The following is a 16,826-nucleotide window of genomic DNA, read 5'->3' on the forward strand; positions in this document are numbered from 1 at the left end:
GACATAAGGGCATCACTGACTGGGCCAGCATTTATTGCCCATCCCTAATTAACCAGAGAGGTCAAGAAGGTGAAAGTGAGGACTGCGGATGCTGGAGATCAGAGTTGAAAAATGTGGTGCTGAGGGCTCCACATTGCTGTGGGTTTGGAATCACATATCAGCCAAACCAGGTAATGATGGCCAATTTCCTTCCCTGAAGAACATCAGTGAACCAGATGAGTTTTTGTTTTCCCTGACAATTGGTGATGGATTCATTGACGTCATTGTACTCTCAATTCCAGATTTTTATTGAATTCAAATTCCACCATCTGCCTTGGCAGGATTTGAACCTGCGTTCCCAGATCATTACCTGGGTCTCTGGATTAACAATCCAGTGATAATATCACTAGGCCATCACCTCAGCCTTGTATGCTGTGGTGTTTCATGTTCAACTAAATGTTACTTAAGTGTCTTGAGGGTTCCAACTTCTTCCATCCTTTTAGGTAGTGTGTTCTGAACAACCCACTATCCTCTGGGTTAAAAGAATTCTTCCATAAATCTTCTCCAAACCCCTACCCTTTACTTTGAATCTATGCCCCCAGGTTATTGACCCATGGACTCAGTGAAATGTATCTTCCTATCTACCCAATATATGCCCTTTGAATTTTATATACCTCAGGTTGTGGTTGCTTTCCTTAGATAAGGTTGAGCAATGGGACGTATCTTATTCCTCCATAGTTAAGATGTTGCAGCCCAGGCTTGGTGAATCACTCTTCTCTGGAGCAATCATATCCTCCTTATGGTGTGGTGACCAGAGTTGTACACAGTACTCCGAAGGTCACCTAACTAATGTCCTGTGCAACTCCACCATAAGATCCTTACTCTTTTATTCAGCGCCTCAGCTGATAAAGGCAAGTATCCCATAAATATTCTCAACCACTTTATTCACCTGTCCTGCCTTCAAGGATCAGTGGACATAGACCCCAAGATACCTCCGATCCTCTGTACTTCTTGACGTTTTAATCTTTCCATAATATATCATTTCTTGCTTTTCACAATAAAATTCCATTTGCCACTGTTCTGAGCATTTAACCAGCCCATCCACATCGTTCTATAGTCAAAGGCTTTCCCCCTTGCTATTTACTACAGCACCAGGGGTATTTATTAAGAATACCATAGAACCAAGCCAGCAGTAATTTTTCCAGATTATTATGGTTTAAAATTCAGTGGTGTGCACAATTTCCAAACTAATGAATAAATCTGCTCAAAAAATCTACATTGGAAGAGTAAGTGTGTTTTTAAAAAAAAGACCCAAGGTAGAAAATGTGCATAAGAAGCAAAATTAATAAATTGAAGATAACATTAGATGAGATGTGTTAACCTTGAATGGGACCATATCACTTGAGAGTGTGCTTGATGCATAACAAATATGACTTTACTGGCAGTAATATGTTTGTAAATCAGCTCTGGCTGTTTTGTTCGTTTGTCCTTTCTGTTACTAGTTTGCCTGGTGTGGTAAGTATTAATTGGCTTTTAAAAGTGAGGACTAAGATATACTATAGCTCCAGAATTGAAGAATAATAGTTTCTTTAAGTGCTGTACTTAGAAGTAGAATTCGATATGAAACCTCCAATATGAGACTTGGGGTAAGTTGCAAATTAGATTTGGCATAAATATAAACTTCTGATCTCTTTCCATTGGTTAAAATGAAAACGTACTGAGGACAAAATAATGGATACACTACAGCAAGTTTGAATATTAGAATTTCTGATTACCATCAAATTATATTCACATAGTCCACTTAAGAACAGCTAATTTGTCAATATTTGAGTATCTTTCTCATCTGCATGGTTCGGTAATGGACTACATGATGGTTTCAGATGTTGTCAGAATGTTTTCTTCTTATGGAAGTCTGCTTATTGCTTTCAAAATATTCCTTACAAGATAAGATTATTAACCTTGAAATCACTAAATATATGATATTATAATTGCAGCATTACTTAAAAATCTTGAGCAATGTTCACCATGAGGATAGTGTTTCTTGGAAGCTTAAAGGATACATCTCTTGAATTTAAAGCAAAAAATGTCCCACCACAATGCTTATTTTCCTTGGGTCAGATGTTTTGAACTGCAAATTTTCAATATGATAACCTATGGGTTTCATGTCAACTGGTAGTAATTCTGCTTAGAGTATAATGGATCTATCTCCAAGGTTACATTGAAAAAGTCTGAGAGCTTTATTATTAAATTTTAAATATATCTGTTAGACTAGTGATTTAATTGCCATTGAAGCATTTGATCTTGCCTGCCAAGTTTATACCTTTATGATTCACTTCTAGAAGATGTAGTATCACAGATCTTTTTATTAAGTAGAGAGCAGTCTGTTGAACATAGCAATTAACCAGTTGTCTTAAAGAGAAGAATGTAGAAAGAATGCAATCTACTTCATTTAAGTGTACATGAAGATGAACTTAAATTTTAAAAGTTCTGACATACTCATCCCAACTTGATTGTAAGGTGTTTCTATCTTGTCAAATGTGTTCCTTTTTTAATCAAAGAATATAATAAGTTCTTAAGGTAATAACTTGTATCTAAATTAATGAGAGTTCTAATACATTAATAGTTCATACATGTATATCTGTTAAAATTATCAATTCAAAGTAACTGTTAACTCATTGTTCACTTTGTACAATTTGTTCAAACTCTTGAAAGTCTTATTAGCTATAAAATTGTCACAAATGAAGAATGTAATTGAAAATTCAGTCAAAGTCCCAGCATGTTCTACAACCAAGAATTACTTTTGAATTGCTTTAATTATTTCTGTGGAAGCAAGCTAAAGTAATGCAATTTAGCTTTATATGTTAGATTCCAGAGTTATTTAAATTTCCTTTTTTTTAAGTAAAAAAAAACTGAAGAAGAATCTTTCAAAATAATTTCATATTTGCAGCCTACCACGTATTCTCAAACATAACTCGTATTGTGAATTGATGCCTTTTTACTTGAACCTTGAAATGGTCTACATGTTGTAAATCATTTATTTTGATCCTTCCCTTGCTATCTTGTCACCATTTTAAGTAGATTACTTGGTCTAGACCATAAAGAAGAATAAAGCCAATAATTCAATTATGATAGATGCAAATGATCTTGTTTAACAGTATTTCTCCTATGTTTTTGTGCTATTTTATTCTTTTTAGGATATGGTCCGTCAAGGGGAAATAATTGATGATGATATGGAAGATGAATTTTATCTGAGGCGATTGGATGCAGGCCTCTTTGTCCTTCAGCTGGTTTGCTACATTATGGTAGAGAGCTGCAATGCAAATATCCCTCAGGTGATTTAAGAATCCACTCATTAAGAATGCTACTTGTTCAAATACATCTATCTGTGTGATGTGTGCATTCAATGTTACCATCTGACAGAACGTTGAGGCTAACTTTTAAAAATAATCAGTTATGATTAATTTGAGTGAGCTATGTTGAGTGAGCTACCTTCATGGCACAAACAAAAGTTAGATTGTGGGCATTATTTTCTTTTTCATCACACAAAATTGTGGTTCTGGTTTTGATATTTGTTCATCCTAAAATTGCTTGTAATACAGCTTATGTCTGTTTGAGGACTGCGCCTTAAGGAGGATAAATATAACAATTCATTCATTTCTCCATTAGTAAGTGCAGTTTATAGATTTTGCAACATTATAGGCATCTAGAAGCACCAGTAAGGCTGCAATTATCTCTCCAATTTCCATTTTCTCTTGGAAACAGCAGTCAAATGGCATAACCACAAATCTGTTTCTTGCCTATTTTGTTACGTACCTAACCTCCAGATGGAAATAAAGCCATGCTTAAGGCATAGCGTTTTTGTTGGGAAGGAATTCAGTGACTTGAATTTTGCTGGTATTGAGTTGAATGCAGTTCTTACTGATCAGTTCATGTCAGCTAAGCAGTCAAAATGTACATTGGCCTATAAGACGTAAAGATGCTAGTAAAGATGTAAAAGATTGGACTGAAATTTATTATACCGTTAGTTTATGTCTGACACATTTGGCCCTTAAGATGTCCTCCTGCCATCCTAAGATTGTAGACTTCCGTTCATTATAGGTATTTCTGACATCTTAAGTTTGAGCATCTCAAGTCAGAACACTGAGAGTTGTAACATTCTTGAATTATGAAGACTGTCTCACTTCATTGTCTGTCTCTCACTCTTTCTCTCTGTCCCTGTTTGTGTATGTGCCTCACTCTGCCTTTCTCTCTCTCTCTTCCTGTCTCTCTCTCTCTCACTGTCTGTCTCTCAATTTATTGTTCACCCTCTCTGTCTCTGTATTTCTGTTTTTTTCTGTCTCTCTTTTCTCTCATTGTGTTTCTCTCTGTCTGTCTGTCTGTCTCTCCCTCCCTCTCCTATACTCTATTTTTCTATATCAGAATTTCAACTCATTGTCAACTATAGTTAACAAAAGTTGCAACTTAATTAGCCACTATCCAGAATTTCAACCAAATTCTGCTCAAGAGTTGTTTCCTTCATTTGAACTGTACTAAACTGTCAAATTACACCGATTGAACAGAAAACTAGCCCTAGGAACGTTCTCACACCTGTAATTAACTTGTTGACCGTTTTTCTTCCTTATTTTGCATTCCCAGGAAGCCTGATCCTTTGATTATTTACCAGAGTCCAGCTGTTTTTAACCAGAGAGTAACTCCTAATTCTTAAAAGGACCATCTGTCCACAAAGAAAGCTGCTTCTTGCAAAATTGCATAGGCCATCACAAGTTTACAATTTTATAACTCCAAGCACACATCCCCACAGCCTATGAAATTGAATATTAGTATGCTAATGCATTGTTTCTTTAATTTATTTCACTTTGTTCATAAGCAGAAGAAACTGATGCAAGTAAATAGGAAAATAAAATCAATGGAACCCCGGATGAATAGTTTCTACAGTTGCCCAGGGATAGTACTGCATATTGTCTGGCTCATAACTTGACCTTGAGGAGATTATTATGACAGCACCTTTAAATGGAGACAAGCATCATTGTTATTATAAATGTCGTACACTGGAACCAGACTGCAGGAAAAAGTGTTCCATATATTCCAGGAAAGACTGAGACACTTGGGGCTGTTTTCATTAGAGAAAAGAAGGTTTAGGGGTGACTTGATTGAGGTGTACAAGATGATTAGGGGGTTAGATAGGGTTGACAGTGTGAACCTTTTCCCACGTATGGAGTCGGGTATTACAAGGGGGCATAGCTTTAAATTAAGGGGGGGTAGATATAGGACTGAAGTTAGGGGTAGGTTCTTCACTCAGCGAGTCGTAAGTTCATGGAATGCCCTGCCAGTAGCAGTGGTGGACTCTCCCTCTTTATGGGCATTTAAGCGGGCATTGGATAGGTATATGGAGGATAGTGGGTTAGTATAGGTTAGGTGGGCTTGGATCGGCGCAACATCGAGGGCCAAAGGGCCTGTACTGCGCTGTATTCTTCTATGTTCTATATTGCAGTGCGAGTGGTATTCTTTCAAGGTGTAGTCCTTAGCTTTAGTCAAATAGGCTGGATGCATGGTACCCACTCTTCTCTCCTCCAACCCACCAACTCTGTGCGCTCGATATCCTCTCTCCTTTCCACCCCGCAGCACCCTCTTCCTTTTTACCTGAGCCCGCATTCTCCTGTCTTCCTTTATCCCAACTCTCTGCCTACCCTCTCCTTCATTGATTTGAAGTTGCATTATTTATTTTGGTGCTCATGTATGACAGTTCCTTCCGAAGCAAATATGAAAAAGTTGTGTGACAGACACTTGAAAAATAACGAAAGAAATTCTAGCTTTGTTTTGGTTTGACATTGGTGTTGTGTTGAGACTGTATTCATGTTTATTTTCAGATAAGACAGCGTGTACACCAGATCCTGAATATGCGAGGTGGCTCAACCAAAGTGGTTAGACATATAATGAGAGGTATGAGCACAATGTTTTGAGTGATAGCAATATCCAATAATTTCAAATGCATCTCTTCTCCTTTGTTAACTCTGCACTCAGTTACCTTCTTTTTCAATAAATAAAATTAGCCTTGTTCAGACATGCATCCAGTTGTCCCCTGAATTCACCTGTGCTATCTATTTCAGAGGTATGCTCCAATGATGTTCATATATCTATTATTATCATTGGACAAAAATGTTCTATTTTACTTCTCTTGTTCATAATCTTCAACCTGAGTCCTCTACATTAGTTTTGTCAGTTCATTTGGAGCCATGAGCTTCCAGTGTTATTTGACTAACTGTGAAGGTGCAGGTTAGGTCTTCAATGCCAACCTAAGTTGTTGAACCTTTTTCAGTGTGCATTCTTATTTATTATCTCTTTATCTGGTTGTTCTGATTTCATGCCCCTTCTGTACTATGTTATATTAATCCTACAAAACTCACAGAAGTTAAAATGTGTGTTATGCTGTACAAATGATGGAATCACAGAATTTGATGTTTTACCTTCATGTAGAGTTACCTGTACTGGTAATAAACAAACAACATATTTGTTAGCTCTGTCAGAGCCATAAGTTTTTTTTTCTATTAGACAGAAACTTCTTTTCTAATTAATTTGTACTTGTGAATATCGCATTGGACGAATATAGAAAAATATTTCTATATTCTTAAATGAGTTTAACTGTGTGTGTGGTGTGGATCAGAACCCTGCCAAGCTCTCATACCATTTGGCTTTAAGGAGATCAATTTGTTCTGTGAATACAGCTGTGGTTTGAAAATCCATACAAGCCAATGCATATGTTCTGTCATGGTCCCCAAACTGAAATCACCAGATCCCCTCTTCTGTAGAAATTTTGAAATTTGCAGTGAAATTCAATAATAAGAGTCTATTCAAATTTTTAGTCTACTCATTGAGAGCTAAATGTTGCACATGCATACTCTCTACTCTTCCCTATTATGTGAAGTTTAATTGTAACAGCCAACAACTTGTGTCATACCCGATATATAATAAAGCCTCCCAAGATAATCATGAAGAGGAGGTTTCAAAGACATCTCCATTCTCAATGATCACTGCAAAAGAGAAGGAGGAAACATTTGCAAACAATTCCAGGAAAACAACAACTTGTATTTAGATAGCACCAACAATAAGATGAACTATTTGAAGGCACTTCATAGGAACTGCCAAAGTGTGACACAGCCACATGAAATATTGAGTTAGACGACTAAAGACTTGGTCAGAAAAGTAGGTTTTACATAATAATTTAAATAAGTCAAACAAAATGGAGAGGAGGAGAGATCTAGGAAAGGTAGTCCTGATCTTGCAAGCTTGTTAAGACATAGGTAGCAGACTATTCAATGACCTAAACTTTGCAGAGGCTAGAATGTGGGAGACCAGGTAAGAATGTATTGGAATAGTCAAATCTATAAGTAAAAGCATGGATGGGGATTTCAGCAGCAGATGATAAACTGAGTCAGAGGTAAGTCAGATGATGTTGCAGAGATAGAAATAGACTTTATGATATGCTTATGAGAGTAGAAACTCATCTGTGGTTCAAATCTGATGTCAATCTTGAAAATAGAGTGACTTAATCTAAAACTGTTGTCATGGAGAGGAATAGAGTTGGTAGTTAGGGAGCGCAGTTTGGAGCAGGGATCAAAAATTATGGCTTCAGTCTTTCTGATTGGAACATAGGAGCAGGAGTAGGCTATTCAGCCTGTCAAGCCTGTTCCACCATTTAATATAATCATACCTGATTGATTACTTCAATCCATTTTAGGCTTATTGATCACTTCAATCCCTTTTACCCACACTATCCTCAAGAGAACTCGTACACCATTGGTAATCAGAAGACTATCAATTTTTAAATAAACTCAAAGACTAAGCTCCCTGAGTCCTCAGGGTAGAGAGTTTCAAAGATTCTCAACCCTCTGAGTAAAACAAATTATCCTCATTTAGTGCTAAATGACATCCCCTTACTCTTAAAATGTGTTCCCTTGTTGTAGGCTCTACAATCAAAGGAAGCATCTTACCTGCATTTATCTCGTTAAGTATTTTGTAGGCTTCAATAACATCACCTCCTTATTCAAACCTCCGGAGAATTTAGTGCAGTTTGCTTAATCTGTCTTCAAAGGACAGATCTGTCACCCTAAGAATAAGTGTGATGAACCTTTGTTGCACTGCCCCCAAGATCATAATATCCTTCCTAAGGTCAGGAGACCAAATCTACGCACAGTAGTTTAGGTGCAGTCCAACCAAGCTTCTGTACAATTGAAGGTAGTCTTTCACTTCTCCAGTTCTCAAATCCAATTTTTGATTGAGGAAGTATTTGTTCATGCACTACTGGATATCAGTGAAGTAGTCTGATAATTTGCCAACAATCACTTCTCTGTAATGAACTTTATGTAACCTATACAAATCAGCAAATATTAATTGAATCAAGGACCTCAGTGCATTGTTATTCATTTGTGATATGGTACCATGCACACAGAAAGCTATTATTGCACATTTTGGTATTGGCTTAACATATCTGGTTTGTAAGTAAAATGGGTGGAATTTATATTTTGAATATTTTGACATTGAGTAAATTGAATTGACTTGAATATAAATTACCTTTAATTACAACAATTTATGTGATGTCTCCTAAGTATATTTTAGACACTTTCTAATTAATTTATTTTTCTCTTGGAATCTGTTCCAGTTTCTTCAACCATCCATGGTTGCCTAACGGAATGGCACAAGTGTTATGCAATACAGCTATTATGGATGTAAGTTTGCTCACTGAGCTGTAAGGTTCATTTCCAGATGTTTCATTACCATACTAGGTAACATCATGAGTGAGCCTCTGGTGAAGCATTGGTGGTATGTCCACTTCTTATTTTTGTGTTTAGGTTTCCTTGAGTTGGTGATGTCATTTCCTGCAGTGATGTCATTTCCTGTTCTTTTTCTCAGGGGGTGGTAAATCTCAGGGGGAATCCAAGTCATTGCATTTGTTGATAGCTACCACCCACTGAGAAAAAAAACAGGAAATTACATCATCAACCCAAGGAAACCTAAACATATAAATAAAAAGCGGGCCGTACCACCAGCGCTTCACCGGAGGCTCACTGATGATGTTACCTAGTATGGTGATGAAATGTCTGAAAACAAGCCTTCCAGCTCAACAAGCAAACTTACATTCTTCAACCTGAGCTACAAATCTTCTCAAAACTCGTTAACAACAATTATTTTAAAATGTGTTTCTGGAACTAAATTCACATCTTTTTAATGGGTTGTGACCTTTCCTGTCAAAGTATTCCAGAATTCAATGGATGCAATGACATAGCACGACACTGGTTAAATTTTCAATCTGTGCATATTCCATTATATATCCGACAATTAAATGATTCTAAGAAGTCTATAATACTGGATCTTTACAACAGAAGTGGCTTATTCCCCTAACGTAACATGTTATTTCAGGGAAGGTCTCTTTTGGTTTGTCAAATACAGCATAACTCATACATTAACAATCCACAGTGGGACAGTATACCATTCTGTAAACTTATTTACTGAAATATTTGTACTATTATTGCATGCAGATAGATACTTGTGGCTTTATATTACACACATTTAGGCTAATTTGCCTGTGACTGTGACAGTCGTTAGGCCCAGAGGGAGTACATAATGTTTCAGACGCAGCTGAAGAATAATGGATTGTGGGTTCATTAACTGCACATTCACAGCCTAATAAGTTTGTATTTGTTTTATTACTTCCCCCAGCTATATGTGAAGTGCAGTCCCATGACAAATGTGTTGAAATCAGCTGTAAAGCAGACCCAATTCAACTCTTAAAGTAAAGAAATGGTTCAATTTTTAGTAGAAGGTCTGCTCTTTAAGGATCATTGCCAGAAACCATATTTACAGGAAGCCAAAGATTCCTGAATGTCAACTCTGAAAATTACTGCTAAATAGTGGCTTTTTGAAAATCATAATAAGTTGGATACGAACAGTTTTACAAAAGGTCTTTGTTTTCTGTGCCCTTGCTTTTGCTCCCAAATATTGACTGGAAATACGATAGTTCAGGTACTTTAGATGGGTCAGTTAAATGCTCATCCTGGAGTTCAGTTACTAGTGGTGTATCGCAAGGATCTGTTTTGAGTCCACTGCTGTTTGTCATTTTTATAAATGACCTAGATGAGAGCTTACAAGGATGGGTTAATAAATTTGTGGATGACACTAAGGTCGGTGGAGTTGTGGATAGTGCTGAACACTGTTGCATATTACAGAGGGACATAGATAAGCTCCAGAGCTGGGCTGAGAGGTGGCAAGTGGAGTTTAATGCGGAAAAGTGTGAGGTGGTTCACTTTGGAAGGAGCAATAGGAATAAAGGGTACTGGACTAATGGTAAGAATCTTGATAGTGTAGATGAGCAGAAAGATCTCGGTGTCCAGGTATATGGATCCCTGAATGTTGCCACCCAGGTTGATAGGGTTGTTAAGAAGGCATACAGTGTGTTAGCTTTTAATGGTAGACGGATTGAGTTTCAGAGCCATGACGTCATGTTGCAGCTGTACAAAACTGGTGTGGCGGCACGTGGAGTATTGCGTGCACTTCTGGTCACTGCAATGTAGGAAGGATGTGAAAGCTTTGGAAAGGGTTCAGAGGTGATTTTCTAGGATGTTGCCTAGTATGGAGGAAATGTCTTATGAGGAAAGGCTGAGGGACTTGAGGCTGTTTTCGATAGAGGGAAGAAGTTTGAAAGGTGACTTACTTGAGACATATAAGATAATCAGAGGGTTAGATAGGGTGGACAGGGAGAGCCTTTTTTCTCAGATCGTGATGGCTAGCATGAGGGGACATAGCTTTAAATTGAGGGGTGATAGATACAGGACAGATGTCAGAGGTAGTTTCTTTACTCAGAGTAGTAGGGGCGTGGACTGAACTACCTGAAACAGGAGTAGACTTGCCAATTTTAAGGGAATTTAAATGGTCATTGGATAAACATATGGATGACAATGGAATAGTGTAGTTTAGATGGGCTTCAGATTGGTTCCACATCTCGGCACAACATCGAGGGCCGAAGGGCCTGTACGCACTGTCATGTTCTATGTTTTAAGGATTTTTAATAGGTTCATGAAAAAGCAGTGGATATCCAAGATTTTGTAAAATATCTGAAATCTGTAGTCTATCATGCAAGCAGTGAAATTGCCCCCTTCAAGAGAAATCATACGTCCAGACATATTGCTTTAATCCATATGCAAGAATTAACTATTCTCTCATTAATTTTGGACCAGTGTTTCAGCAAGAGTGATAAAATCTTGTATTGTCAGTTCAATACACTTGTGGCACTGAGCTGACACTAATGTAAGATCACTCAAATGATGCTGCAAATCATAAACTGGAACTTCAGAAATTTTTGGAGAACTCAAAATATGGATCTAAGTTTTCAATTATTTGACAATATGATCTATTTGATTTTTAAAAATCAGGAAGAATTCTGGAAGTTAATTAAGTTGGTTGCTGACTTGAGTTCTACAATGCAAAGGAAGAACAGGTTTTTAGTAGTATGAATGCTATGAGTAACAATTTAAAGCAGTCGAGGCAGGGCTGGGAAGAAATCCTCAGTTTCTTAAAAGAGAACTTAAGAGGGCTGTTGTGGCACAGTGGTAGTGTCCCAACCCCTGGACCAAGAAGCCTGGGTTCAATTTCCACCTGCTTTGTAGGTGTGTAAGATATACTGAACTGAATGATTAGAAAAATAGGTTAATAAGAAAATTAATAATAAAAGAACTCCCAGAAGGAGTGTGGAGGTGTCAGAGAGAAAGACATCCTTGCAAGGCTGTTCAAGAAATAAGTTGAATGAACCCATGCTTGATGATAGTGAGATGAGTAAGCAGATTGTTGAAAGATTTTAAGAGATGCATTACTTGAAAGCATATATGTGCAGTAAGCAGTTACAGGATTAAATATCATGTTGACCTTCATTATAAAATGTCCAGATTACAGAGGAGGAAGTGCTGAAAGTCTTGAAACGCATAAAGGTGGATAAATCCCCAGGACCTGATCAGGTGTACCCTAGAACTCTGTGGGAAGCTTGAGAAGTGATTGCTGGGCCTTTTGCTGAGATAGTTGTATCGTCGATAGTCACAGGTGAGGTGCCAGAAGACTGGAGGTTGGCGAAAGTGGTGCCGCTTTTTAAGGAGGGTGGTAAGGACAAGCCAGGGAACTATAGACCAGTGAACCTGATGTTGGTGTTGGGAAAGTTGTTGGAGGGAATCCTGAAGGACAGGACATACATGTATTTGGATAGGCAAGGACTGATTAGGGATAGCCAACATGGCTTTGTGCATGAGAAATCATGTCTCACAAACTTGATTGAGTTTTTTGAAGAAGTAACAAAGAGGATTGATGAGGGCAGAGCAGTAGATGTGATCTATATGGACTTCAGTTAGGCGTTCGTCAAGGTTCCCCATGGGAGACTGGTTAGCAAGGTTAGGTCTCACGGAGTACAGGGAGAACTAGCCATTTGGATACAGAACTGGCTCAAAGGTAGAAGACAGAATGTGGTGGTGGAGGGTTGTTTTTCAGACTGGAGGCCTGTGATCAGTGGAGTGCCACAAGGATCGGTACTGCATCCTCTACTTTTGTTCATTTACATAAATGATTTGGATGCGAGCATAAGAGGTATAGTTAATAAGTTTGCAGATGACGCCAAAATTGGAGGTGTAGTGGACGGCGAAGAAGATTACATCAGATTACAACAGGATCTTGATCAGATGGACCAATGGGCTGAGAAGTGGCAAATGGAGTTTAATTCAGATAAATGCGAGGTGCTGCATTTTGGGAAAGCAAATCTTAGCAGGACTTGTACACTTAATGGTCAGGTCCTGGAGAGCGTTGCTGAACAAAGAGACCTTGGAGTGCAGGTTTATAGCTCCTTGAATGTGGAGTCGCAGGTAGATAGGATAGTGAAGAAGGCATTTGGTATGCGACCTAAGGGGCAACCTTTTCACACACAGGGTGGTACATGTATGGAATGAGCTGCCAGAGGAAGTGGTGGAGGCTGGTGCAATTGCAACATTTAAGAGGCATTTGGATGGGTGTATGAATAGGAAGGGTTTGGAGGAATATGGGCCGGGTGCTGGCAGGTGGGACTTGATTGATTGGGTCGGCATGGACAGGTTGGACCGAAGGGCTGCTTCCGTGCTGTATATCTCTATGACTCTATAAGAGGTCTGAGTACAGGAAAAAGGATATCTTCAGCTGTACAGGGCTTACGTGACATCAAAGCTGGCATATTGTGTGTAGCTTTGATCTCTTTACCAAAGAAAAGAGACACTTGCCAAAGAAGGTGTGCAGCAATGGTTTAACAGATTAATTCCTGGGATGATAGGGCTGTTGTATGAGGAGAGATTGAATTGCCTGAGCTTATATTCAGAGGTAAAAACAATGACTGCAGATTCTGGATCAGTGGTGCTGGAAGAGCACAGCAATTCAGGCAGCATCCGAAGACAGGCAAAATAAAATTCATTCAAGTTTAAAAGGGCAAGAGAAGATCTCATTGAAACGTACAAAATTCTAACAGGGCTGAACAGACTAGATGCAGAAATGATGTTTCACCAGATCCATGGGGTTGGTTGTCGAGAACAAAGTGTCATAGTCATGGTAGGTAATTTTGGATTGAGTTGATGGGAAATTCAACTGTGCTGAACCTGTGGTACTCTGTACCTCAGAAGACTATGGTGATGAATTCATTGAATAGATTTCAGAAATGGATTTATTTCTTGAAGCTAAAGATGTTGACCAACATTGCGAGAGATTGTGAATGTGGCATTGAGATAAAGGGTCAGCCGTGATCATGTTAAAGGTATTGTGAATGCAGTCGGCCGAATGGCCCACTTGTTGCTCCTGTTTTCTACATTTCTTTGTTTCATTTTGAAAAGCAAAAGCAACCAGTTATGAATTTGTTCAGTGAGTGATCTCCACAGTGAACAAAAAGACTAATAATACTTAAGGGCTGTCAAACCAGGTCTCACTCTGGGATCTCACTCTCCAGTACTACCTTCAGCTAGAACGATGATAACAAGCACATCAGGTTTCGAGCTTCAGCAGTCAGCTAAATGACCAGTTTGTCTGTTATTTAGTGCTGTTGGGTAAAGGATAAATATTTTGTTGAGGACAGCTGGAAAGATCCTCATTTCTCATCAAATTGTCCCTTGATTGACAGGAGTGTTTTCTTTCATCTTACAGAACATTTTATCAAAAAAAACACACCTAACAATGTCGTACTCTCTCAATCATGCAGCTTTGATACATGTTCAAGTCTTGAAATATGAAAATTACATTCTACTGCAGGTACATTTTTGAGGTGGATCTGTTTTGGCAAGTTGCCTGTTGAGTACAAGAAAACATCATGAAATGAGAATAAATTGTAATTGACATTCCTTTGTCAGTTTTGTTACATCCTAAAGTTGGTTGTCATTGATCTTGACTGTCTTCACTGGCAGGCTGTTTTTGCTATTTCTGAGCTAACATGCTAAGTAATGTAGGACATGGTAATTAAATCCCCCCCCTCAGCTCTGACAAAAACAAACTCAAACAGAAAAGAGAAATGTAGTTGAAATCTGGAATGGTACAGTCCGTTCTGCTATAATGCATGTTTCTTCACCATGAGGAGGCTATAACGCAATTCTGACCTCATTAGTTTAAATGGACGGCTTTTGCACGATTTCTTTATAATGTGTGATTGCATAATGACGGAAACCATTACATTATATCAAAACCGACTGTACAGTCATGGAATTCTTCTCTGTGGCCAGGATCAAGAGTCCTAAAGGCTGCTTGGTGTCCAGCTTCAGATATCTCCTCTGGGCTGCAGAGGAACTTGGAGTGGGAGGGGAAAGATCCAGTTGTTGCGGTCCACATTATACCACTGATATAGGGAAAAGAGAAAAGTTCTGCTGAGAGAGTTTGAGCAGCTTGGGGCTAAATTTGGAAGGAGAACCAAAAAGGTAATAATCTCCAGATTATTACTTGAGCCACGAGCTAACAAGATTAAACAGATAAACACATGGCTCAAAGATTGGTGTGGGAGAAATGGGTTTAAGTTCATGGTACATTGGCACAAGGATTGGGGAAGGAAGAGCTGTTCCAATGGAATAGGCTCCACCTGACTCATGCTACTGATCAAATTGGAAAGGGTAGCTAGGACAATAAATTCGTAGAGCGCATTAGGAATAGTTTTCTGCAGCAATATGCCAAGGAGTCAAACAGGGAACAGGTCATCCTTACCTGGTAATGAGGCAGGTTTACTAAATGCTCTCTTCGTAAAACATCCGCTAGGAAGTAGTGATCATAACATAATTGAATTTAATATTTGCTTCAAGAGGGAGAAACGTGAATCAGAGACAACTGGATTTAATTTAAATAAAGGGAATTACAATGAAATGAGGATAAAGTTAGTTCAAAGGAATTGGGCAAAAAGATTAGCAGGAAAGACTGGAAACAAGCAGTGGCAGATATTAAAGGAGATAATTCATGACACAGGGCTAAAGTGTATCCCAGTAAGGAGAAAAGATTTGAAGACTGATAAACCAACTATGGTTAACCAAGGAAGTTTGGAGGGTATTAACTTGAAAGAAAAGCCTTTCAGCAGATTAAAGTCAGTGATAACCTGAAAGACTGGGGAAAAATTCTCGATCCAGCAAAGGAAGACTAAGAAGATTTTCTTTAGATTTATTATTAACTCTAAGAGCAAACTAGCAAAGAATATAAAAATTGACAATAAGGTCTTTAGACATATAAAAGGAAGAGCTCAAAGTGAACATAAGCTTCTTGGAAAATGCATCTGGAGCGATGATTTTGGGAAACGAGGAAATGGTAGAGGAGTTAAACAGATATTTTGCATCAGTTTTTATGGTGGAAGACACTTCAAACATTCCATTCATATAAAAGATTTCAGGAGAGGAATCAAGTACTGTCACCATCATAAAAGTAGTAGTATTAGACAAACTAATGGGGCTGAAGCAGATCCCAACATCCTAAAAGAGGCCATTACAGAGATAGTGGATGCATTGGTTGGTAATTTTCCAAAAGTTGTTGGAATCTGGAGAAGTAAGAGGATTGGAAACTGCCAATGTGACACCCTATTCAGAAAGGTGGTGTGGGGGGGGACAAAATGCAGGTGACTAGTGGCTAGTTAGCCTAACATCTATTGTTGGAAAAGTACTGGAATTAATTATAAAGGAATTAATGGCAGAACATTTGGAAAATCATAATCAATTATGAAGAGTCAGTATGGCTTGATGAAAGAGAAATTGTGTCTGGCTAACTTTGTTGAAGAAGTTTCAACCAGAATAGATAGTGGGGGGACCAGTAGATGTGTTTTTGGGCTTCCAGATGATATTTGACAAGATAGTTGACAAAATGTTAAGTCATAAGATAAGAGCTATGGTGTTGGAGTTGGTATATTGGTATGGTTAGAGAATTGGCTGATAAGAGATTCTTTCTCAATTTGGCAACCTGTAACAGTGGGGTTCCAAAGGAGTAAGTGCTGGGATTGTAACTGTTATAATATGTATTAATGACTTCGAGGAAGAAAACAAATGTAGCCAAATTTGAGACAGGCACAAGGCAGGTTGTAAAAGTTAAAAATCTCACAACACCAGGTTATAGTCCAACAGGTTTAATTGGAAGCACTGGCTTTCGGAGCACTGCTCCTCCATCCAAAAGCTAGTGCTTCCAATTAAACCTGTTAGATTATAACTGGTGTTGAGATTTTTAACTTTATACACCCCAGTCCAACACGGCATCTCCAAATCAAGGTTACATAAAGATATTGGTCAGTTAAGCAAGTGGGCAGAAAGTTGGCAAATGGAGTACAATGTGAGAAAATGTAAAGTCATTTTGGAAGG

The 16,826-nt window shown here is 38.3% G+C and overlaps 1 protein-coding gene across 1 annotated transcript in view; it reads left to right on the forward strand.

The window, feature by feature from the left end:
- ctnnbl1 (catenin, beta like 1) overlaps window positions 1–16,826 on the forward strand; it is a 192,568-nt gene that overhangs the window by 152,150 nt on the left and 23,592 nt on the right. The window contains exons 14-15 of the mRNA XM_043710185.1: window positions 3,174–3,311; window positions 5,847–5,919. Of these exons, the coding sequence (XP_043566120.1) occupies window positions 3,174–3,311; window positions 5,847–5,919 (211 nt within the window). The remainder of the gene's footprint in view (window positions 1–3,173; window positions 3,312–5,846; window positions 5,920–16,826) is intronic.

This window comes from Chiloscyllium plagiosum, chromosome 20 (genome assembly GCF_004010195.1).
Source record: "Chiloscyllium plagiosum isolate BGI_BamShark_2017 chromosome 20, ASM401019v2, whole genome shotgun sequence".
In the NCBI taxonomy this organism is placed as follows: Eukaryota; Metazoa; Chordata; class Chondrichthyes; order Orectolobiformes; family Hemiscylliidae; genus Chiloscyllium; species Chiloscyllium plagiosum.